Source organism: Dromiciops gliroides, chromosome 1, assembly GCF_019393635.1.
Source record: "Dromiciops gliroides isolate mDroGli1 chromosome 1, mDroGli1.pri, whole genome shotgun sequence".
NCBI lineage: Eukaryota > Metazoa > Chordata > Mammalia > Microbiotheria > Microbiotheriidae > Dromiciops > Dromiciops gliroides.
Genome location: NC_057861.1, coordinates 21,147,506 through 21,173,732, shown reverse-complemented (window position 1 = coordinate 21,173,732; position 26,227 = coordinate 21,147,506). Strand labels below are relative to the sequence as shown.

The following is a 26,227-nucleotide window of genomic DNA, read 5'->3' as shown; positions in this document are numbered from 1 at the left end:
AGAATTTGAGAAAAGTAAGTTTTTCAGGGCTAGAGGGAGAACTGATAAAAACCAGTTTGAGCTGATTCTCGCCAGTGCTCTAGTAAAAGTAGGTAAAAGTTCAACCCTAGTCATTACTGTGCTTGATTAATAGACTTATTAGTATTAACTTCTCCTCCCATGCCTAAAATCTCCACCCCATTTTCCATCATGGGTTGCATGAAGGTATATGTGGATGGGAGGTGTAACATATCAAGAATTTAGTTAGAACTCTTCCAGGAAGATTGTGAACCTGAGCCTAGCAACCTATAGTGACTCAGAGGGATTTATTGAGTCAGGGCTTAGGATAAATACATGCTGAGGACTCAGCATTAGCATTCATTAATTGGTTTTACTGTAGGTGCTCATGAGAATGCAATAAAAGGCTTTTGTCATACCAAAGTTGTCTCTGAAAGAACTTATTTTGAAAAGGTGTCTGGGTGGCAGCTAGGTGGCACAGTGGATAAAGCACTGGCTCTGGATTCAAGAGGACCTGAGTTCAAATCTAACCTCAGACACTTGACATTTACTAGCTATGTAACCCTGGCCAAGTCACTTAACCCTCATTGCTATGAAAAAAAAAAAGAAAGAAAGAAAAGAAAGAGTGGTCTACACCTGTTTCTCACAATCTTTTTTTTTTTTTTAAGTGACTTGTCCAGGGTCACACAGCTAGTGTCAAGTGTCTGAGGCTGGATTTGAACTCAGGTCCTCCTGAATCCAGGGCCAGTGCTTTATCCACTGCGTCACCTAGCTGCCCCCACAATGTCTTCTTATGGCATCAACCATCATCTATAATTAGCTCAACCCTTCATTTTAAAATTAAGAATTTGGAGGTAATATGAAAGCAAACCCCAAAATTATTTTATAATATCCCAAGATTCACAAGTGACGAAGTTGCAGCAAGAGATTTAGATCTCTTTCTCAGGCACCTGTAGCAGAAATGCCTATTAAGGTCTCCCCAACGACCAAGGATAAGCAAGCCTTGGCAAATGAAAAGCTAGTAAACCAGTAAATGTTAAGAGGGGCCAGGGCTTTGATCCTCCTGATATCACAATTCTCTTTTTAATATTTTACCCACCTATTTCAAAACCTCACATCCACCCACCACAACCATCAAAAGCCCTTCAAATTGTAGGAAGATGCATGATCTCAGAAAAGTTCTTTCCAAAAAAATTTTTAATATTTTTATTTAGACTTAAATACCAAATAAAGTGTTCATTTTCATGTACAATATCGAACAAAAGACTGTACATGAAATAAATCTCTATTTGCATTTCTCAGCATATAAAAAATTCAGAATATAACTTTCTTTTAATTTATTTATAACACTCTTCTTTAGATTTTGAGTTCCAAATTTTCTCCCTGCCTTCAATGGCATCCCCGCCCACCAAGAAGACAAGCAGTCAACTGTACATGTGAAATCAAAGCATGGAACTTTCAAAGTTGTCCTGTCGTTCTGTGATTCCTTATCACTTTTCCTTTGTTCTCTACTCTTTTATTTGGAGGGAGTGGGGTGAAGAAATCCTATCTTTAACTCCCAAATGGAAAACAAAAAACTGAAACCCTTGTAACAAAATTTCTTAGCCAAGCAAAAATAAACTCCTACATCGGGTCATGTCCAATCTACATCCAGAATCCATCACTCATCAGGAAATGTGGAGCATGATTTATCCTTGGTCCTCTGGAATCATGGTTGGTCATTGCATTGATCAGTGGTCTTAAGTTTTACAAAGTTGTGTTATCTTTACAATGATGAAATCGTTGTATCCATTTCCCCCCAATTCCACTCACTTTCAACTCTGCATCAGTTCATAGAAGCCCTCAGAAAAGTTCTGAGAACATGGAGGGTCTGATCAAAAATAGAGATGAGGGTGCATAGGGATGGGAGGAAGAAAAAAAAAAGACCATGTCAAAAAAAAATGTTGATTCTAAAGGTGATGAAGTTGGAGAGGTAAGGAATCAGGGGCCACAAGGCATATGCAGAGGATTGCAAGGCTGTGTGGGAAAAGCAAGGAAAACAAATTGTGACCAACTAGGGAGGTCTTCCAAATGTATCTTTATAGTTGAACCACAATATATCAAATGAGCCAAGAGAGTTAGTAGATTATGCAACATCTTAAACTCTTAAGTAAAGCCAGTGGAAAATACCAACTTTTCTTAAAGGAAGGAAACCAGATCTAAATAAAGATTACAAAAGCTGTTTATTGAAAAATAACTTTATTTCAGAATAAAAAATGAACCACAGCTTTCAAAACTAATTTCTCCTCATCCCCACCCCTAGCAAAATATCAAATTATTTAGAACAAAGATACTTACATTTTTTTAAAAGCCCTAATAGCAGAATATGGCTAGTCACAGGATGAATATTTATACTTGTTGGCATTGAATGCATCATTATAGAAAGCTTTACCCAAGAAGTCTTCCCAACTAATCTTCAGTGTTTTAGTAATTCAAGTGCCAATACCTTCCAGTGTATCACAGTCATGCTTGAATAACAGGACTTTGCTGTGGGGTTTCAAGAAGAATTGGAACCAACTATACAAAGCCGTATACTCCTCAAACTCCACCCGCCCGCACTGAAAAAAAAAAGATATTAAGGCAGCCCCTAAACATTTACTACCCAAGTTCCAGTATGCAGAATTCCTGAATTTGCTGTGAAGTCACAATAACTGTTGTATTAAAACCATAACCGTAGCCTACGAAGGCTCTCAAAACACTTTGGTATTTCAATTTTTTTCTTTAAAAAAATACTTGAGCTCCAATTCTTGGAATGCCTTGAAAATCTGAAGTGCCTAAGAACCTACCATCTCACCCAAAGCCTCCTGTGCTTATCCATAAGCAACATCAATTGTGCATAGTTCATGGCTTGCTTAATGGGTTGCTTTGGCTAATAGTAAGTTGGCACTGAGCGTTTATTTGTGAGTGGAAAAATTCCTGCCTTGAATAGTTCCCCATCTCTGATATGACTCAATTACTAAAACATCTGTTAGAGGAACAGGAAGTTAGGGAAATCTTTAATGACCTTGCACAACTTTCTCTCATTTTCCAGCTAGGAATCAACCATATAAAGTTTCCCAGGGCTCACAATGACAGTTGCTAAATCAATGCAGATGAGTCCCAGTTGCCCAAGGGATGGTATTCTTGTCCTGACTCAAAGTAGGAGAGACTGTGATTTAACTCCTTGAAGGTGTTAGAATACACCTGTCAGGGTGGCCCATTCTACTGCATAGAGTACTACATTCTACTACATTCAACCATATAGAGTAGTTGGAAGTTGAGGTATCATGGAGCTAAATGGAAATGTCCTGTGGAGAGGCAAAATATAATACTTGGATTCCTGGGATGGAAAGCCCTGAATTTGATTTCCCCTTGTGCCTTGGCAGAAAAATGGTTAGGTAGCTGGGCTGACTTTGGCCAGTTGACATCAGCTTGACATCTTAAAAAAATTTTTTCCAAGGTTATATTACATAATTTTTTTTGGTCATCAGGGAACTTTTTCCACCTGGTACCTTTTCTGCAATTTAGTCTTAAAGGGTTGCCTGGAGCATTAAGAAACAAAGTGATTCACCATGACAAAGGCAGGATTTGAACCCAGGTCTTCTCTACTCTGAGATCCACTCTGACCACTACACTGATTCTCATGCAGAATAATGGGTAGTTAATGCATAACCTGTGCATAATGAAATCAGTTTCAGTCATGACAGTCCCCACATGTGAATGAATGTGATTTTTACACAATGAACTTTATAACCCAAGTCAACTTTAGTATTAGAAAAGGGCAAGTCTTCAGCTGAATTCAAGTTGTGTTGGAAAAGTCCAGGGTAAGTCCATGCCAAGGCCTTCTGTTACTAACATGACCTCATTGGAGCCTCATGATAACCCCGTGAGGTGTGCACCACAGGTACCCATTTCACTGATGAGGGAACTGAGACTTAGAGAAGTGAAGTGAAGATCAGAGGCAAGATGAGAGGCCAGGCCTTCCAAGTTCCAAGTCCCCAAACTGTATCCTGGCCCCATCTTGAGCAGAGCTGTATACATGGAAAACAAACCCAATGCCTAACACAAGTTCTTGCATTCTCTGTCACTGTCATGTAAAAGGCTTGACTGATGCAGCTACCAAAAGCCTTGTGGGGAAAAAAAAACCCAATCGTGGCACCCTAAACCCTCCACTTGTCACTATTTTTTTTTCAGGGCAATGAGGGTTAAGTGACTTGCCCAGAGTCACACTGCTAGTAAGTGTCAAGTGTCTGAGACTGGATTTGAACTCAGGTCCTTCTGAATCTAGGGCCGGTGCTTTATCCACTGTGCCACCTAGCTGCCCTTCACTTGTCACTATTACAGAACATTTTCCTTCTGTCAAACATTTCATAGTTATCCAATGGGGCTAGCTTCCTAGTATGCCCTTGGGACATTTTTCTCATCCCCATTTTAGAGATGGACAAGCCCAGAATAAGAATGACCGTGACTCAATCATAGTACAAGAGGTGAGTGAGAAAGTTGAGAATCAGCCTGAATTTTTACTTGTCCCATGGCAAAGTGCTGAGTTCTACTTTCAAATCAATGATCTGACTGGCAGAAAAAGTAGAGGCTCACTTACACATACTTTTCCTATTCCCTGTGTAGTGTTTCCCCATACATTCTGGTTAAAATAAAAGCATTCCCTCTTTATGTCATCAGCTTCCCACCTCTCCAAAAAGAATTATGGCTGATCCATGGGCCTGGAAAAGTTATGAATCATCATCTCAGGATCCATAGAGCTCAGGAAGGGACCTTAGACATCTTGTACACCATCATTTTCCGGATGAAGAAACTGAGGCCCAGAAAGGTGATTTCCCCAAGGATATGCAGCTTGTGGTCTTCCAAGTCCATTGCTCTTCCATTCTAATAATGCAAATACACTTCTTCAAAGGAAACTTGATGGCAACATTCTCACTCACTTTTAGTTAACCCAATTTTCCACCAAGGAAGGAAGGGTCCCCTCCAGATACAACAGTGCCTAGCAAACCCTGACCTTTCTTTTCAGGCAGTGAACATTTGCCCAGAAATCTGGCCCAGCTGTACCCGACTTCGAGAATGACAAAGGAATTGTCCCAGAATACCCTTCTCTGTATACTGTCAAGAGCTGTTAGCAAACCTTCAATCATCTTCCTGTTGCTAAGGAAAGATGTTTCACTTGTGCTCTCAAGAGAAACAAGGAACATCTGGATGGGGCCAAGATTCTCAGGGAAAGTTGTGCTTTGGAAACCAAACTCCCCTTCTGCAACTTCCTCCCAAGTGCTTGCCTGTCCCTACAGCCCTTTGGCATCCTTGAGGAAGCCAACAGCAAATCAAGTCAATTAGGGGGAAAAGAACAGAAGTGGGGATGGGATCTTTGCTGAGAGACCCCAAACATGGCAAGAGCGAGAGATCTCAGAGTCCAAGCTGGGGTATTGGTTTATGGTGTCTGGAAAGCTGAACTCCAAGCAAGCATCCTCCAAGTGCTTCATGAAGATAAGGAAAAAAGGTGAACTGTCCGTCACACAGGTCGGTCGCATCTTTCCTGGAAAATGTCGCTGTGGGTTTCCCTACTGTCATCTGAATGGCAGAAAAACAAAGAGCTGACAACATCATCCGGTACAAAGTGTTCTTACTCAGCCATTAGTTCTAATTTTGAGTCAGAAAGACCTGGGTTCAAATCTCACCTCAGATGCTTACTGGCTGTGTGACCCTGGGCAAGTCACTTAACCCCACTTGCCTTAAGCATCTGGGGCCATCTCCTGTAATCCTGAAAATAAATCTTTCCACTGACCCCAGATGGCTCTGGAGGAGAGAGTGAGGCTGGTGACCTTGCACAGCCCTCCCTCACTTAAATCCAATTCAATGCAAGTCATGACGACACCCTGTTGTTACGGTCATCTTAGAGAATGCAGGACAAACAACAACAACCCTCCCTCCCTTCCTCTAAGACCATGATATGATCTTTAATGTCTGCTCCTTGCTCTCAAACACCTGGGTTTTAGGGGAGGTTTGAGCTAAATGCCTTTCTTTTGTTTCCTATGAACTCCAGCTCGGCCATTTGAATGGGAAGTGAAAGCAGGGTCTGAGCTATCTCCCCCTGCCAGGTGATGAGTATCCCTGAGGAAAGGGGCTGGCTCACCTTGGAAGGCCTGAAGCCCATTCCCCAGGCGCTCCATGTCTCCATTCACGAGGGCGGTCACCCGATGTATGTGGCCATGTCTGCTGATCTCTTTCGGCAAGTCTTCCTCCTCTCTTTCTTCCTCCTCTTCTGCATCTTCCTCTTCCTCATCCTGTGAATCGACTAGGACCACGACATCACTTGTGTCTTGACCCCTAAAGCCCAAAGGGGAAACTGAGTCAAAAGACTGCCCAGAGTCACACAGCTAGCAAGTGTCTAAGGCTGGATTTGAATTCAGATCTTACAGACTCAAGGCCCAGGGCTCTATCCGCTGTAGTCATAATAATAATAACAATAGTAACCAATATTTACATAGTGGTTACTATGTGCCAGGCACTGTGCTGTCCCCCTGAGGATGGGAAATCTTGGACTTCCCAGAGAGGTCTTAATTCTTTTTCATTAAAGCTTTGGGGAAGCCATGGAGCAATACAGAGAAACTGATCTGCTCCAGAAAATCGCACCCAGTCATATATCTGATTTTTTCTTTCCCTTTGCTCAACAAATCTCTTCCCATTTAGCCACACCCTGGACTCCTAGAGGATATACCCATTCTTGTCATGCTTATTCCTCCCTCTGGGCCTTGGTTTGTACAGGCCTTTACTCCTGAAATGCTCCTCCTTCTTCCCCTCTGCTTACGTAAATCTTGCTCATCCTTTGAGGCCCAGCTCAGGTGTCACCTCTGGCTTTCTGATCTTCTTCTGCTCTAAACTCCTAATATCACCAACATTGCCTTAGCTTATCTAGACTGTACACTCCTTGAGGGTAGGGGCTGCATCTATTTCCCAGACTGGGGCACAAAATTTTAGATGGCTCCAGCAGAGTCTATCTTAAGGGATAGCTAATGGGATAGAGGGATGAGCCTAGAGTTGGGAAGACCAGATTTCTTTCTTTCTTTTTTTTTTTTGCAGAGCAAAGAGGGTTAAGTGACTTGCCCAGGGTCACCTAGCTAGTAAGTGTCAAGTGTCTTAAGCTAAATTTAAACTCAGGTCCTCCTGAATCCAGGGCCGGTGCTTTATCCACTAGCTGCCCCAGGGAAGACCAGATCTCAAATCCAGACTCAGACGCTATGTGATTCTGGGCTAGTCACTTAACCTGCTTGCCTCAGTTTCCTCATCTGTAAAATGGGAATAATGGGGCCTTCCTCTCAGGGTTAATGTAAGGATCAAATGAGATGATTATAAAATGCACAGTGACTGGCACATAGTAGATGCCACATAAATGTTAGCTATCATCATCATCATCATCATCATCATCATCAGCATCATTATTATTATTATTATTATTATTATTATTATTATTATTATTATTATTGTCATCCAAAGCTCCTGTAGCCAGCTCATCAGAGTCCACAACACTAGTGATTTATTTACCGGTACTTAGAAGAAATGATGGGCTAAAAAAAATCAATCCAGATTGTTGGAAGCATTGTTTATCTCGGGGCAAAAGTGGTTCAAGATGCTGGTTTCTAAGATTTCTAATGGAGGAGGGGAAGGAGGAAGGGAAGGCTATCCAGAGCTCACTCCCTAGGAAGTAGTTGAGGCCAGGGCTGGTTAGGAAGAAGGAGAGCACAGTGGTCTCATAGTCCCACCATCCACAAAAAAAAAGCATCAAAGAGGGGCAGCTAGGTGTGTGACCCTGGGCAAGTCACTTAACCCTCATTGCCCCTCAAAAAAAAAAAAAGAGCCAAGCCAGGGGGCAGAGGGGTTGAGAGACACACATAACTTGAACAACCCTTTAGTAGCTACAACTCTTGTTTTACAAACCAAAGCTGAGCAAGCAGAAGACGATCTCCAGAAAATTCAGTGCTGCCCCCTGCTCCTGGTGGGGATCTTACCTGACTCTTCAGGTTTCTTACTAGAAGCAGACATCTGGTGAACCCCTTTATTCATTCTGATGCCTTTTATAGGCCTCACCCCCTGCCCTGAGCTCCCCTTTAGGGCTGTCTCCCTCAGCTGGATTGGCCTCTTTGGGACAGCAGGGACCAGCTGGCTTGATCTTCTGGCCCTGTCACCAGGACTTTGCATAGTAGCACACAGTAGGTACTTAAATACTTTTCTGTTCCATTCCCTCAAGGAGTTGCTGGGTGGGAACCATATCGACCATGTACTTGGTCTTGATAAATTCCACAATTCTAGAGAATTCCAGTAGCCTCTTTCATTTTATAGAAAGGACTAGAAATTCCTGTTCTGATGAAGTTTTATGGGATGAACTATATATACCCCAGAGATATTGGTATCAAGTGTGCCTTGCTTTAAACAAATACAAAATATAAAAACTCAATTCACATAAATATATAATATGTAACATTATACAGAGTCATATAGAATATTGTGATAAAATAATGGAATTTGGCAGATGCCCAGGGGTCCCACCTGAATGATCTAGTACTGTTTGGGAAACCGGCTGGGTACCTACTTGGGATGATTGGATATGGGCCACACCTGGCCTACCGTGAGTGACATCTGCTGCTGATGTCTGCAGGGGAACCACTCTCTGACATACAGCTTGAAGGACCTCCCTTTTGGGGGAGGGAGAGTAAAAGTAGAAAAGAGAACGATCGCTGAGGGGAGCTTGTCTTTTCCTGTCGGTGAGCTTCCAAGAGCAGACTGCAGAGGGGCTGCACAGCTATTTCCTATTGAAACTACAGACTCCAGGTGGTGAGTTAATAAAAATGGGTCCAGCTCTTTGAATTAGCTGAGCTGGAAGCAAGTTTGGGGATTGTGTCAGTCTTTGCTAGAGCCAGGGAGCTTATCCATTTTTCTCTTTCCCTATTTCTCTTGTCCTTGATTTAATTAATTTCACCTTTTCTGTGTACTTTATTCCCTTTAATAAAACCTGATTTGTTTGTGGAAAAGAGGCTGTTAATCACCTTTCGTATTGGCCTGGGAGAAATAACTAAAATAGGCAGTTTGGAAGGGAAGAAACTTGATCCCTCATTATTTTCTGAACCCCAATACTACAGTGAGCCACCCAATTAACTCTCCCCATATTAAATTTGGCCCCTATAATATTATTTAAAATATATTTTGTTTATATTAATTATATCATATTATATATTATATAAACTATTTTAAAATAAATGTGTATATGTGTGGGTATATGTATGTATGTGTGGGTGTGTGTATGTGTGTATGTATGTGTCCAAGATAAAGAAGACTGGTATTGATCCAAAGTAAAAAAAAGAAAAATCACCTACACTTTTACTTTCTCTTCCTCCTCCTCCAAGAGTCTGGATTGCTATTAGTTCATCATCTTTGCTTCCCAATAAGGGGATTCATTCCCCTTTGTAGCAAGCCCCCTGAGCACATTTAGGATGATTCAGTTTTCATACACCTTTCAAGACACACATTTCTGCCCAAAGCAAAGCATTTGCAAAGGCCGATCTGCCCAGGATCTGTCTGTGGTTCAGCCTAAATTAAAAGATGACCAAGGGCAGTGAAGGAAGCTGAATTAGCCCAGGTCGATGGGCATAGCCTTTTGGTTTGCTACAGTTCAATTAAAGAGACTTCCATTAATCACAACAATGGGCAAGGCAGTATGGTTGCCCTCAAGGAGTTTCTTTCCTAGGGGCACACAACACACAGAGATAGCCATGCAAGGTAGATCTAAATGAACACAAAGGGAGTTGAAGAGGGAGAAAGCAGTACTACCAAATGAGCAAGAGGGGAGGGGATTGGGAAAGGTCTCTGAGGGAGCCAACACTCACCTGAGGCTGTTTCCTACTGGAAGGAGAGAAGAGGAGATGAGATGAGGGGAGGAGAAGAGAGAGATATTAGTATTTAGTGTCATTCACTTCAGGTTACAACAAGTTCTTCATAAATTGGACATTTTCATAAAAACCTCCACGGGCAAATGCTTCCACCAAGTTCGGGGACTTGAGTGTCCAAGTGGAAAGCAAGGGAGGCAGTGTGGAGGCTGGGCAGCATCACACATTTTGGCCCCCATGCCTGTCAAGGCAGGATTTAGGCCGGGAAGAGGGAAGGCACTTCCTTCTCTGGGCTCCCTTTGGGGATGCCCTGAAGGATGCCAAGTAACACTTACCTTTTAGGCAGATATTTGGACTGTAGTACAATATAAAACCCGAGACTGTCCCCACTCCCAACAGTAGCAAAATCACAACCGCTCCCACGATGCCCCCAACGTTCAAAGGCTCTGCAGAGAGAAGGCATACACAAAGCACTGCTTGGTTTTTGGTTTTTTTTTTTTTTTAATTTAAAAAAATTTTTTTTTTTAGTGAGGCGGTTGGGGTTAAGTGACTTGCCCAGGGTCACACAGCTAGTAAGTGTTAAGTGTCTGAGGCCGGATTTGAACTCAGGTCCTCCTGAATCCAGGGCTGGTGCTTTATCTACTGCACCACCTAGCTGCCCCAAGCCTTAGTTTTATGGTCCATCTGTAAAATGGGATTCATAATAGCAGGTATTTGTTATGACGACCAAAGGAGATAATATTTGTAAAGTGCTAAAGCAATGCTAGTTAGTATTTCTAGCGCTCATGCATGTGACTGAAGCGTCGTATCACTTCTTCCTGAATCACAGGCTAGCTGTCTTTGGGCAAGGGCTCTCGGTTTCCCTGGATATAAAATGAAGATGGTCCTTTGTGTTCAAACTGACTCTGGCTATGGTAATGTCAAGGATCTGTCATCCCTGGTGGATGATAACTGATGTGGGAAATTCCTTCCACTAAAACAGATCGAGGTTCCTCTGGAATGTAATAGCTAGTCACTGAAAGTTGTGATGATCCAAAAGTTCACCATCCAGGGACCAGCTAGGCAGGTTCTCAGACAATGGACCACTAGCATCCTGCCTGCCTCACAGGGAAGTGATTGCAATAGGACAGGAAGAAGGGGCCAAGCAATGTGCTAAGGGTTAAGGCTAAGGAAAGCTGAACCAGAGTCCCCAGCAGAATATCTGTCACAGTGAACAAGCATTTATTAAGTGCTTACTATAAGCCAGGGACTGTGCTAAGTGTTGGGGGTATAGTTCAACCTCCCCAAACCTCATCAGCACTGGAATCTCTGGTCATTTTTAAAAAATGAAAGAGGCTGATGGAATTCTCTAGAACTGTGGAATTTATAAAGACCGAGGAAGTACGTGATTGATGTGGTTTCCAAACAGCAACTCCTTGAGTTGAGGAAACTACGTGTGAACTAAACAGAGAGGAGTGGAAGGCTGAGAGGGGCAAACACCTGGGGAGACCGACCTGTCCTCCATCCCGTCATTGCCGTAATGTGAAACGAAGGGTGTGGGACACCCCCTATCCCACACAGCTGGTGCGCTGGTCACTTTTGCTGATCTACTCCCCCACCCCTTTTAAAAAAAAAATTTGTTATGTGGGGGGAGGAAGATAAAACAGTTAAAAATGAATGTGACAAAACAAAAGGCATCAATAAAAACAAGATTTTGGGGAGAAATAATGACTAATAATCAATATCTTGGGGAACCCAGAGATTTCCCTTTCTTAGCCATCTCTCCCTCCTCCACCCAAGGTCTAAGTTCACCTTGAAAGTAAGATTCATGGGCAGCTAGGTGGCGCAGTAGATAAAGCACCAGCCCTGGATTCAGGAGGACCTGAGTTCAAATCCGACCTCAGACACTTGACACTTACTAGCTGTGTGGCCCTGGGCAAGTCACTTAACCCTCATTGCCCTACAAAACAAACAAACAAACAAACATAAATAAAAAAACATTTTTAAAAGAAAGTGAGATTCAGTTGGGTCAAACCAGACCCAATCTCATGAAGGAGTCTTGGGTGGAAGCAGATCCATTTGTCTAGATAGCCCAAGGATGTTACTGATGACATTAAACCATACCTAGGTGGAAAAGTATGGGGGTGGGGGGGTGTCTTACATTCTTTATGATGTCATCCCTGGACTTCATTTTTTTTCTTTTGCAGGCAATGAGGGTTAAATGGCTTGGCCAGGGTCACATAGCTAGTAAGTGTCAAGTGTCTGAGGCCGGATTTGAACTCAGGTCCTCCTGAATCCAGGGCCAGTGCTTTATCCACTGTTGGATTTTATTTTAATATATAACCCACCTCCAATCACGTCAACCAATTAGATTTGATTTCTGTGTGATAGATCTCCCACAGTGGGAAGGATATATGAACTGGAGACCCAACCATGAGAAAGGGGTCTTTGGTCTGGGAGAGATACCATAGACCTCCTTTTATTAATATCCTGCCAGCCATATTAACAAAATGATTAAATTACCCAGAAACTCTTTCCCTCATATTTTTAACTGTCACAATTTAAAAAACAGATCATAAATGTGAAAATACTATGCACATGTAAGAACTTAGAACATAAACTCTCAGAGGGTAGGCATTATGTTTTGGTTTATACCATCAATATCTAACTTAGTGCTTGGCACAGAGTAGGCTTTTAATAAATGATATCTGATTGGTCGTCTTTGCATCCCCAGCACAGAATAATGGCTGATCATAGTTAACAATTATATAGCACTTACTATATGCCAGGTACTGTGCTAAGCACAATGTAATTATTAATTCATTTAATCCTCACAGCAACCCTGGGAGATAGGTGCTATTGTTACCCTCATTTTATACATAAGGTAACTGAGGCAAACAGAAGTTAAGTGACTTGCCCAGGGTCATACAGTTAATAGATGTCTGAGATTGGATTCAAACTCAGGTCCTCCTGACTCCAGGCTCAGCCCTATCCACTGAACCTCCTACTAAGTAAGTACTAGTTGATTGATTGCACCTTCATATCCCCAGCACACAGTAGGTGTTAATAAATGCTTACTGCCTTTGTATCCCCAGCACCCAGTAGACTTTAATAAATACAGGTTAATTGATTGTCATTCTATCTCCAGCACCTAGCACAAAGTGGGCAATTAATAAATGCATATTGTCTTTGTACCTCTAGCGCTTAGCTCCGTCCCTGGCATATAGTAGGCACTTTATAAATGTTTATTGATTATCTGTGTATCTATCTGAAGCACTTAGCACAGTGACTGGTATCTACTTATGGTGCTTAAGTGGGGGAGGGGATAGGGAGGGAGGAAGAGAATCTGGAACACAGTTATAAAATAGATGTTACAACTTGTTTTTACATATAAGGTGGGGAAAAATTCTAAATAAAAAAATAAATTAAGAAAAAAAAGTGAACTCTAGTATTTCTGGGAATCCGGCCTCAGCCCCCCAGGCTTACTGGATGAAGGAATTGGCTTCTGCTGCTTGGCAACGAGGCAGGTGGTATGGTGGAAAGAACACTGGCTAGGAAGTCTGAGGAGCTGGGTTTGAATCCTGGCTCTGTCACTAATTACAGGGGGCGGGGAATCCCCTTCCTGGGCCTCAGTTTCCTTTTCTGTAAAAATGTGTGTGGGGTTTTGTTTGTTTGTTGCAGGGCAATGAGGGTTAAGTGACTTGCCCAGGGTCACACAGCTAGTAAGTGTCAAGTGTCTGAGACTGGATTTGAACTCAGGTCCTTCTGAATCAAGGGCATGATCAGTCTAGATGACCTCTAAGGTTCCTTCTGGCTTTAAACCTATGATGACCGTGCTCCATCTGCTATGGAGAAAGCATCGTACTCTCTTCCAGTCTAAGGCTGGACGACCTTCTCTCCTTCCCTTCCCACCACCGCCCACCTCTCAGGGGCCAGCCACATCAAACTCACGTCTCACAGTCAGCCAGATGTCCACCTCCTTCACCCATACCGGGTTCTCGGCCCTGCAGACGTAGTAGCCCTCGTCCATGCCCTGGGAACAGTTGAGGATGGTGAGGGTGGAGACCGAGGCCTCGTGTGTTATCAGGTAACGAGGGCCAGGCAGGATCTCCTCCTCTGGCTGCGTGAGATTCCGCAGCCACGAGATCTTGGCTGAGGGGTTGGCTCCTGACACCTGGCAGGTGAAGGTCACGTTGCCTCCCAATAAGCAGGTCTTCAATGGCTCAGACTGAAGGGTGGGTCCGTCTGGTGGGGGTCAAAAGGGAAAGACAGATGTTTACACAGCTGGGCTTGGGCCTAGCCTGAGATTCCAGGGGAGATTCCAGCAGAATCTCTTCCTTACATGAGCTGAATGAGACCTGAGAGGCCATCTCATCCTACCCTTCATTTTACAGAGAAGAAAACAGGCCCAAAGGTGAGGTAAATTGTCCAAAGTTACATAGAAAGGAGTAAAGCTTTGAACCCAGGTCCTGACTCTAATTCAACAGACTTTCCATTATACCTCACTGCCTCCAGGGATCACTCACTAGGGTTTGGAGCATAAATAGATGACTCTGGAGCCACTAGATTAAAAACACATTCCTTAGCCTGGCTTTTAAGGCTCTCCAAAATCTGATCCAACCTACCAAACTTGGTAGGGTTTTGTTTTGTTTTGAGAGACAATCAGGGTTAAGTGACTCACCCAGGCTCACACAGCTAGTAAGTATCTGAGGCCAGATTTGAACTCAGGTCCTCCTGACTCTAGCCTAGGGCCAGTGTTCTATCCTCTGTGACAATTAAGTACCCCCAAACTTGGTGGTTTTAAAGAGGTCAATTTAGACTTTCTAACAATGAGAGCCCTCCCAAAATGGAAGGGCCTGCCTTCTGAGGGGGTGGGTCCCTCTCCTTGGAAGTCAACTTCCAAGGAACTGAATGATACTAGCCAATTAGTTTTTATCAGTGTGTAGTGACACACCTCTATCAAAAGAGGATAAAAAACCAAGAACACCAGAGGCTCTGGGCCGGCGCCATTTTGGAACACACTCTTGGTACGGACCTGCTGTTGATTGGTGGGCGCTCTCCTCTTAGGACAGGGTGGGCTGTTAGGACATGTGCTCTCTCTTAGAAATATGGCGCTGGGGGGGTTTCGACTTGTGTTAATGCCACGCGGTCAATATTCTTCTAACATTTAATATGCTTTAATAATACTTATTGCCTAAACAGGTGTGATAGCCATTATCATATAAATAACAATTAATATATAAGTAGCAAATAATTTAGCAAACCCAGCCTAGTCCCACAATAATTTAGATAATACAATTAGCCAAACCACAAAAAACATTTGGCTAACACATAATTTAAATAACACATACCAATGATGTGGTAAGAACATTGGATTTGCAGTGGTAGAACCTGGGTTTGAATCCCTCGCAGCGATTACTTATGAGCTAAGTGAATTTGGGAAAGTCACTTAACCTGAATTTACTCACATGTAGATTAAATGATCTTTAAGTCTGGTTTGAGAAGCTCTGGGAGAGACCTCTCTGCCCCAAATCTCTCTGTTTCCATGTGTCACAAAGTTAGAAAGTTAGACATTCATTCCTTTGGCAATTGATTTCTCATCTTCCCTAACAGCTGGGCAGATTCTTGTGTTGTTGGCCACCCTATCCTCCAGATGTTCCCTCTTCCTTTGGCTTCTGGGGACTCTGTGTTTTCTTTGTTCTCCCATCTCTAAGGCTGCTCCCCTGGTTCATCATCTGTCACGGAGAAAGATTTTGTGGGTAGGGCATTAGACATGGAATCAGGGAGATGTGGGTGCAAATCCTGATCCAGACACTTATTTACTGACTGTTTAACTGTAGGCAAGTCACTTAGGCACTTAACTTGATCTGTAAACTGAGGGGGTAGGACTGGATGGCTTCTAAAGTCCCTTGGGGACAGTTAGGTGGCGTCATAGTGCACAGAGTGCCAGGCCTGGAACTCATCCTGAGTTCCAATCTGGCCTCAGACATTTCCTAGCTGTGTGACCCTGGCCAAGTCACTTCATCCTGTTTGCCTCAGTTTCCTCAACTGTAAAATGAGCTAGAGAAATAAATAGCAAACCACTCCAATATCTTTGCTAAAAAAAATCCCAAATGGGGTCATAAAGGGTCAGACATGACTATACAACAAATTACTATTATTTTATAGGAAATACATTTGAACTTATCTTTGAATTAAGTAGAGATTCTATACTAAAATAAATAAATGCAAATTGTTTGAGGGGTGAGAAAGAGAGAGAGGGAGGGGAAAGGGGGAAGAAGGAAGGTTGGGGGGCAGTGGGACATGCTTGAGCTTAGAATGAAGATAAAGAAAGATTCCAAGAGGTTGAAATAGGGAGGGTGTGCATTCAGAGCATAGAGAACAGCTTATGCAAAAACATGGAGGAGGGAAATGGGTCACTGAGTTTGGGGAACAGTGAGTAGGCCAGTGTGGCCAGAATGAAGAGGGCATGAAGAAGAGTTCCAACAGCCCAGTAATAGTAATAATAAGAACAATTAACATTTAGAGAGCACTTAAAGGTTTTGAAAAATACTTTATGTTATTTCATTTGATCTTCAAAACACGTTTGGGAGGTAGGCTTTATTATTTATCCCATTTTAAAGATGAAAAAACCAAAGCAGACAGAGGTTCGGTGCCTTGCCCAAGACTGTATAGCTAGTTAACATCTCTCTACTATGTCACCAAGTGTGTCTTAATCCCCACCCCCAACTGCTAGTGTCCATCACCTGAGAAATTATTTTGCGTATATTTTGCATGTTCTTATCTGTATACATGTTGTTTCTCTTTAATATAATGGAAACTCTTTGAGGGTAGGGATTGTGTCACTTTTATTAGTGCTTAACACATAGTAGGTACTTAATAAATGTTTGTTGAATGAGTAAATGTTGTATTCTCCCAGTAGAATGTAAGGAGTGGGGCAGCTAGGTGGCATAGTGGATAGAGAACCAGCCTTGGATTCAGGAGGACCTGAGTTTAAATCGGACCTCAGACACTTGACACTTACTAGCTGTGTGACTCTGGGCAAGTCACTTAAACCCAATTGCCTCACAAAAAAAAATAAAATTAAAAAAAAGAATGTAAGGAGGGCAGGGACTTTTTTGTTTTTGTTTTCATATTCCTCAATGTCCACCACATTATGTACATAGTAGGTCCTTTAGAAAATTAAAAAATCTGAACTGGCTTCCTTCCTCTGGAATAATAACAGTTCCTACTTCAAAGGGTGATTGTGAGGAGCAAAGGGGATAACATATGTAAGGTGTTTTGCAAACCTTTACTTGCTATATAAATGTTCAAGGTAGAGACAGGACCTGTGATTTTATTGATATAGGTAACTCCCAGGTGAGGAAATTCCCTTTACTGATGAAGGTCAGCATCTGTTCTGCCCTTTAGAAAGTTGCCTAAAGCAGAAGTGTCAAAACTCCATCACATTGAACCCAAACTATATGAAAATGCAATCGGGAGATACTTAACAAAATAAATTAAAATGCAATATAACATAGTTAAATGTCAGGTTTTCTGAGACCCTATACTACCAGAAGGGATGTGCTTCTTCTTTTGGTGTTTGTCACCCCTGGCCAAGAGCCCTAAGGGAAGTTCAGGGATCTGTCAAAGGTCACACCAATATATGTCAGAAGTGGGACTTGAACCCCTGTCTTTCTGGTTCTAATGATTTTTATCCCACCTGACCAGGTCTCCCTCGTACAAATATTAGCCATTATTGTTAGTAGAAGGAGTAGGAGGCCTTGGTTAAGGCACGGGATAAAGGAGGTAGCTTCATCTATTAGGGAATTTTGCCAAGGGACAACCTTGTGCTTCTGGGCATGGAGAGGGCAGTGATGAGGGAGGGCTTAAACCCACCTCACTAATCCAAATCCACAACGTGGAATCTCACAAACCTGGATTTGCTCATGAATCTCTTGCCTCTACAATCTTTCTCAGTGAGCCTCCAGTTCCCCTCTTTAATGTACATTAAAGGCTTATGTACAAAGCACTCTACTAAGTTGTTGTTCATCCTTCCCTTTCAAAGAGGACCGATGACATCACAGGTGTTGTCTTGACTTGAGAGTGAATTGGATGGAAGTGAGCAGGGATGCACAAAGTCATCAGCCTCACTCTTTCTTCCAGAGCTGTTGAAGTCCAGTGGCAAGATAAAAGTCAAGATGACTAGTGAGGTGCTAGGGATGTCCTCACTGGGAATAGACAGCACGAACAGCAGTCTTAGACAAACTGGGACGCAGGAGAGATCCAGATAAAGGGCACTAATCTTGTAGTCGAGAAGATCTGGATTCAAATCTCACCTTGAGCCTTTAATAGCCATGTGACTCAGGGCATTTAACCTTCCTGTGCCTTAGTTTCCTATCAGTAAAATGGGAATAATAAAAGTACCTACCTCACAGGGTTGATGCAAGGATCAAATGAGATAATATTGATAAAGTGCTTGGCACATAGTAGGTGATATAAAAATGCTTATTTCTTTCCCTCTTTCCAGTAAAGAGGTGGTGGGGTTGAAAGGGCAGAATGTCCAAAATATCATCTGCTCTCAGAATCGGTCACTTTTTGTTCATTTGACTTAACTGTTTTCCTCTGCTACAAAAGAAGGGCTCAGGAGATGAAAGTGATAGAAAACCAATGTACTTGATTAAATGTTGGCAAAGTTCATAGAAAACAAAAGAAGCAGGCGGGGGGGGGGGGGGGGAAGGGTGGGGAAGGAAGTCACCATACACTCATTTCCCAGACATCCTATGAAGGAATGGCCACTCCTCTTCCACGGGACACTCACTTATCTGGACCATGCAGCTGGCTCCCATCATTCCCGACCCCTCGATTTGATTTGCGATACACTTGAACTTCTTGCCATCAGACAGCTGGGACCGATTGAGGGTCTCTACACCGGAGCTTGAATTGCCCAAGGTCAAGTTCCCTGGTTCTTCTGTCCACAGGAAGGTGGGATCAGGATAGCCCCCGGACCATCGGCAGATGAGTTGTAGCATGGACCCCACGGGAGCAGTCTCTGCCCAGCACTGTGGGGCTGACCAAGGAGGATCTGTGAAGCACAAGTACACCTCTAGTTGGCTCCCTGGGGCACCAGGTCATCTCTTAGCATGACAGGGCTGAGACAGCAAAAAATACGAGACCCAGCTAGTTGTTATGGCATAGCTGAAACCTCTGGCAATGCCAAAAAAAAAAAATCCATTTGTTTTTTCCTTGAGAATGGACAGAAATGTAACTATGCCTGGGGCAAGTGACTCAAAGTATATGCTCAGTACAGGAACAGATAGAGCAAGGTGGGATAAGGAAAGAGCCCAGCCCACCCTGTTTTCTATTTTAACTCATTTTTAAAAATTTTAACTCATCGTGATTGCAACATGCTAACTTCTGTCATTCCCATGTTGCTGAAAGCCTGGAGAGACTTTCAGCACTCTCAAAATTCAGCACCCTGGGCAAGTGTCCAGATCACCCTGCCCTAGTTAGCGCTGCAAGTTGGCAAGCTATATTTTTTCCATTTATCACAAAACTTTCCTCTCTCCTTCAGCAAAAGGACAAGTATCAATTCCTAAGGAGTATGGTCAATGTTTCCCTTCTGTGGGTTGCAAGTATAAATTTTTAATCTGAGGTCTGTTTTCCCTTGATATTTATTATAGTCCTATGTTTTAGCCCCACACAATTGATGTATGCCTAGGAGATGCCAACTGATTTCAGTCCTCTATTTTTTTTTGTCTAGGCCTGTGATTTCATTTAGTGTGGGAAGCTCCTGGTAGGAAAATTCTTGTCCACTAACACAGACTGAAAAGCATTGGTAACTTACATCATTAGAATTGTCTGGGGCAGAGAGGTTAAGTAGATTGTCCAGAGTTAAACAGCTTGTTATGTGTCAGACTCAGGACTTGAACCCAGATCTTCCTGACTCTTACTATACCATGCTGGAATTTTGTTTGTTTGTTTGAATCCATAATTTCATTAGTATAAAAAATTCCCTGGGGGCAGTTAGGTGGCACAGTGGATAAAGCACCAGCCCTGGATTCAGGAGGACCTGAGTTTAAATCCGGCCTCAGACACTTGATACTTAACTAGCTGTGAGACCCTGGGCAAGTCACTTAACCCCCATTGCCCTGCAAAAAAACCAAAACCAAAACCAAAAAAAGAACTCCCTGTGAAAAAGTTATTCTCCCAATGCAGTTATGTCAGCTGCTTTGCAAAGTAGTCTGGCACTGAGAAGTTAATGTTAATTTATGGTTTTCTAAGTTCTTTTCTATTTGCTTTTGACATCATTGCATTCCCACACCATGCCATGTGTAAAGATATAGACATAATGGAAAAGTATTATAACAGGAGACACAACAAATAGGAAGAATTTAGAGAAACATGAGAAGTGTTATATGAACTGAGAATGAAAAAAGTAGGACCAGGAGAATATATCCAATGCCAATTATATGATAAAAGGCACGCAAAACTCTGATGAACCAACCGTAAGGAAGGCTCTCTATCCTGGAGAAGTGGTAAAATGAACCACAGCTCTCTCCTTTCAGTAGAAAGGTGGAGGACCTTGGATGTGGAATGAGATATTATTACCCATCAGACTTGGCCCATGTGGCAATTCATTTTCCTTAAATGTTATTCTTTGGAAGAAGGCTAGGAGAGAAATCAAGGGCACTGGATGGGGGTAAAAACAAAGGACAATACACTATTAAAAAGAAAAAAAAAGGAAAAGCAATGAATGACAAGGTGCTCAGTGGATAGAGTGGATAGACCTGGAGTCAGGAGGTTGTGAGCTCAAATTCTGCCTCGGACACTTACTACGTGTATGACCCTGGGCAAGTTTGTCTCAGTTTTTCTGTAAATTGAGGCAGGTGAACTCAATGGCTGATAAGGTCCCCTTCAGCTCCAAATCTGGGAATATATTAGTGAGCCTGTAAGAGACTGCTTGGGTGCATGAGGACATGGAAGACCACAGGGAATAGATGGATGAATGAGCTTGTGGGCATTCCAGATTAAGTGTGGTCCCAGCCAACAGGCAGGGGCCAAGGCTTCTTACGTACAATATACCAGGAGCTCAGAGGTCACTTTCTGAACTCTCTTGCTGAGCATGTTCATGGCCAAGCATGTGTAGTTCCCCTGAAGCATGGGTGACATGTTGTGGAGCACAAAATAGCTCGAGTTCTTATTGTCCATCCCAAAGGGCTCACTGCTCAACCCTGGCTGCTGGAAGGACCACTCCACCAAGGGCGGTGGCCAGGAGCTACTGCTGCAGTTGAAGGTCACCTTGGAGCCCCTGACTACAAAGAGGGAGCCATTTGGGTGGATTCCAGTGGGTGAGATGCTGATGTCAATCTGGTTGGGGCCGCCTGCAACAGAAGGGAGAAGAAAATATTTAAAAGATGGCTCCTTTGTAGCACTAGCACCTAAGGGTGATACAGTTGTCTCCAAAGTCTCCTTATGTTAAAAATCCATGGAGAGAGGGAAAAGCTTAGATTTCACTCGTTTAGAAAATTTCCTGGTGAGGGAAGTTCCTCCACCAATTCAAATAGTCCCCCTTTCTGCAGTTTATAGTCTTTTTTTTAAAAAGCATAAAAGTATGTTATTTTTTTCTAGTTACATGTAAAGATATGTTTTCAACATTTGTTTTCATAAGATTTCAAGTTCCAATTATTCTCCCTCCCTCCCTCCCTTCCCTCCCCAAGACAGAAAGCAATCTGATATAGGTTATATATGTACAATCACATTAAACACATTTCTGCATTAGTCATGTTGTGTAAGAAGAATCAGAACAAAAGGGGAAAATCTTTAAAAAAAAAAAGGAGAAACAGTATGGTTCAATCTGCATTCAGAATCCACAATTCTTTTTCTTTTCTTTCTCTTTCTTTCTTTTTTCTCTTTCTTTCTTTCTTTCTTTTTTTTGCAGGGCAGTGAGGGTTAGGTGACTTACCCAGGGTCACACAGCCTGGTAAGTGTCAAGTCTCTGAGATTGGATTTGAACTCAGGTCTTCCTGAATCCAGGGCCCATGCTTTATCCATTGTGCCACCTAGCTGCTGCCCCCACAGTTCTTTTTTCTAGATATGGATTTTTCCATCATGAATCCTTTGGAGTTGTCTTGGATCATTGTATTGCTGAGAAGAGCTAAGTCATAGCTGATCATGATACAATGTTCTCCTCGTTCTGCTCACTTCACTCAGCATCAGTCTACTTAAATCCTCCCAGATTTTTCTCTGTAGTTTATAGTCTGAGAGAGTTTCTTAAGGCACAGGGACTTGCTCAGGGTCACACAGCCAGAATGTAAGAAGCAAAACTTGAATCCAGGTCTTCCTGTGTCTGAGGTCAGCTCTCTCTCCCATTAGAATGTAAAGGAGGGATAGAATTTGAAACTCAAGACTTTAAATAAAAATCTTTGTTTTATATATATATATATAAAATACATACTTATATATTTATATATATACATATATATAAAAGTAAGCTCCTTGGGTCTTTTTTTGGTCTGTTTTCTTTCACAACATGACTAATATGGAAATGTTTTGCATGACTAAACATGCAAAATCTATATCGAATTGCTTGTCTTCTCAAAGGGGGGGAGGGGGAGAGGGGGCAGAAGAAGGGAGAGAATTTGGAACTCAAAGTTTTAAAAATGGATGTTGTGAAGAAAATGACTCCTGCTCTATAATTCTCTGGAACTCAGTGGCAGTGATGTGTCAAAGACTCATTTATTGTCATTCTCCAGAGAATGGGCAACCCAGTGTGCAGCTGGAGGGTGCAAAGAATGGGAGCTTGCAGGCCCCATTTTAAACCCTAGTCCCTAAAGAATGGACCCTCCCCTTTTTCATCACTGGTCCGAGTACTCAAGAGTTCAATCTATGGGCAAAAACTAGCTAACCAGAACTGCAGTATTTCTTAGCCAATGCTTTCTTCTATCAGTTTCTCCCCCATATCACTATCATTTTAATAAAAGGTCCGTAGCACTCTCGAATGCCAAAGATCCCTTGTGGCAGTAGGATCATAGTTTATATGCCCTTGGAAAAACAGGTGTTCCAGAGGGTGGCAATCAACTCTGGTTAACAAGTAATGGGGGGGGGTGCAGCTAGGTTGCACAGTGGATAAAGCACCAGCCCTGGATTCAGGAGTACCTGAGTCCAAATCCAGCCTCAGACACTTGACACTTACTAGCTGTGTGACCCTGGGCAAGTCACTTAACCCCCATTGCCCTGCAAAAAAAAAAACAACAAACAAACAAACAAAAACAAGTAATGAGGGACAGCTAGGTGGCACAATGGATAGAGCACCAGCCCTGGAATCAGGAGGACCAGAGTTCAAATCTGGCTTCAGACACTTAACACTAGCTGTGTGACCCTAGGCAAGTCACTTAACCCCAATTGCCTCACCAAAAAAAAAAAAGCCAAAACAAAAAAAACAAAAACAAGTAATGAGAATGAATATTATAATGAGGGGCTCATTCTAATGAGGGTCTTGGGGGGTACCCAAGTCTTGTTCAAAGAGACTCATCAATTTCCATATCCCCTGTCTGACAAAAAGGGAGAATCCACATTTTCCCAAACTTGTCTGAGTAAACACAGTGAGCAGGAATCCACCCATTTGCCTGAACTTATAGAAATTCTTTACTGTCTTTGATTAGATCTTAGCCTGGGTCTTTGAGAGAGATTTCCCATACTGGTTGATTTCTGAATGAGGAAGTAGAAAAGGGGAAAAACATTGGTTATGATTCAATAATTAATTATTAACACAAGAAAGAAATAATCATTTCTCTCAGCACTCAGTACTTACTGACTGACTAACCAGAACATACTGAAAAGATTTAAACCTAATTGAGTGTGAGCAAACATCTCTTCAAATTCCCCTAAAACTGGGGGGCAGCTAGGTGGCACAGTGGATATATCACTGGCCCTGGATTCAGGAGGATCTGAGTTCAAATCCAGCCTCAGACACTTGACACTTACTAGCTGTGTGATCCTGGGCAAGTCACTTAGCCCTCATTACCCCCAAAACAAAACAAAACAAATTCCCCTAAAATGGCAGACAAAGACCTAATTCAATTCAGGGAGCATTTATTAGGCTTGTCCTCAGGGAGCTTACATTTTACTAGGAACAGCCAACATGGATGGAGAGAAATAAATTCAAAGTGTTATGGGCCCAGAGTACCCCAGAAGTTCTCTGGGGCACATCAAAGAATCTTCTCCTTGAGAAACGAAACCAGAGGACAGACATGCCTAGAGAGATAAGTGGAACCAGATGGGACTGAGCTAGCTTCACGACCCCCACTCTTCATTCTGGTCTCCCTCAACCCTGGGGCGATAAGATTAGGTATGGCTGCTTCCTTTGTGTCCTGAAGAGATAGCTTGAGAGATCTGCAGCCACCCCTCACCCAACTCCTCCAGCCACCACCAGTGGAGGATGGTCCTCCCTCACTAAAGGAACTTTCCACAAGCAGATGGTCACCCCCATCAGCCCTCTATAAAAGTACCTGCCAGTCTTCTGCTCGAGGAGATTGGTATCTCAGAGCCACATGCTTTGTGCCATGCCTCTCTCCCCATGAGAAGTCCAAGGATTTCTCTTGGTTTCCCTTCCCTTCCCTTCCCTTGCCCCTAAATAAACTACCATCTTATTTTAACTGCTTTTATGTGCAAGAGGGTATAATTCTTTAAAGAGGAATTCCCAAGAACCCCAAACCCCTAACCCCTACCCTAAGCCCCTTCCCAAACCCCCTACCCCATTCTCCCCATGACAAAAGTATTCTTCATGTGGCATAAGGGACATCGCACTCCAAAGAAATGAATTTCAAATGATACTAATTTGTCCAGTCATTAAGAGGCCACTGCAGGAGTCATTTAGGGCAAAAGTAGCCTTTCCTGAACCCCTCAAGACCTCCTTTTAGTGGTTCCAAATAGATGAACCAAGGACTTCAGGTTGGGGATGGGTGAGAGATGAAGAGATATAAAGTTGCTGGGGAGGGGGAAGTCCTTTGATTTAACTTGGGTCAATCACTTTCCACTCCGTAGGCTTCAATGTCCTTTTCTGTAAGCTAAGGGTGCTGGACAGGATCACAGATTTAGAGGGGAAAGAAACCCCCAGAGATCATAGGGTGCAATTCCTTCACTTGACAAAGTAACTGAGTCCTAAAGAGGTGTTTTTAGAATGAATGAGAAAGTATACATTAAGCACTTATTATGTGCTTAATAGCAGTGTGCCAAGTTCTGGGGATGTAAACAGAAAAGAAAGAACATCTCTGCTTTCAAAGAACCCACATTCATGAGTCCTCAGCTCCCTAGGTCTCAATATCCTCACCTTTAAAATGAGCAGGGGAAGTTTCAAACTCAGCCTGCAAAACTCCCCAGTGAAGCCCAGGACATATTAAAATGCAACTGCAAAATGTTGGACAGCATAATTAAAATGCAATACAACATAGATAATGTTAATTTGTGGCTTTCCAAGTCAATATGCATCCTCAGGAATCATTTCTATATATGAAATTGACATCACTGGGGGCAGCTAGGTGACACAGTGGATAGAGCACTGGTCCTGGAGTCAGAACGACCTGAGTTCAAATCTGACCTCAGACACTTACTAGCTGTGTGACCCTGGACAAGTCACTTAACCCCAATTGCCTCACCAAAAAAAAGAAGAAGAAGAAGAAAGAAATTGACATCACTGACCTAGATGGTCTCTGAGATGCCTTCCCACTCTAAATCTAGTTATTATATGCCAACCATTTTTCTGACTGGGTAAATCACTTCACATCTCTGGACCTCAGTTTCCCCATCCATGTGTCAACCTGAAAATTAATTAAACAATAAATATAGGAGAAATAAGGTCTTTAATTGGGGCAGAGGAGCTATAACTTGAAGTATTGCAAAGCAGATTGCTAGGAATACCCAAAGATGGGGATTGAGGACAGGGTTTATATGGGGTAACAGAACAGAGGGAACTATGAGACTGCCCTTGGGAAGAGTAAGTTTCTCACACATAGAAAACTACTTAATGTAAATGAACCTTTTTACATAATAACCTAAGTCCAGGAAGTAAACCAGGGGATCTTTGGGAGGGGATAGTTTGTTTGGGAGAGCCATAAAACAAAATCAAGAGTCTGGAATAGACAAAGATTGGTCAGCCACAGGCGATTCATTGGCCTGGGAATGAAGAATAGGTGAGGACTAGTCAATTCTCAGTAAACTGTGGTTATCACATGCAAAGACGGGGCTGAACTAGATGACCTCTGACCTCCCTTGAGCCTGACCCTTATTTCCATTGACAAAAACTCGATCTGTTTTTGATATTGAACCATTTATCACTGGTGGGAGAGACTTCCTTTCCTAGGCTTTCAGCA

General features: G+C 42.6%; 1 protein-coding gene across 2 annotated transcripts in view; it reads right to left on the bottom strand.

Annotated features, from left to right (window-relative positions):
• Positions 1 to 1,316: 1,316 nt before the first annotated feature.
• Positions 1,317 to 26,227, bottom strand: part of VSIG10 (V-set and immunoglobulin domain containing 10) — a 42,231-nt gene continuing 17,320 nt past the window's right edge. The window contains exons 3-9 of one of the 2 annotated variants that reach the window (XM_043978703.1): positions 20,936 to 21,241; positions 18,679 to 18,942; positions 13,830 to 14,123; positions 10,235 to 10,345; positions 9,900 to 9,912; positions 6,155 to 6,348; positions 1,317 to 5,592 (exon numbers count right to left, since the gene is read on the bottom strand). In XM_043978703.1, the coding sequence (XP_043834638.1) occupies positions 5,534 to 5,592; positions 6,155 to 6,348; positions 9,900 to 9,912; positions 10,235 to 10,345; positions 13,830 to 14,123; positions 18,679 to 18,942; positions 20,936 to 21,241 (1,241 nt within the window). In that variant the 3' untranslated portion in view covers positions 1,317 to 5,533. Of the gene's footprint in view, positions 5,593 to 6,154; positions 6,349 to 9,899; positions 9,916 to 10,234; positions 10,346 to 13,829; positions 14,124 to 18,678; positions 18,943 to 20,935; positions 21,242 to 26,227 lie in introns of both variants that reach the window. The other variant, XM_043978702.1, reaches the window with a different exon arrangement.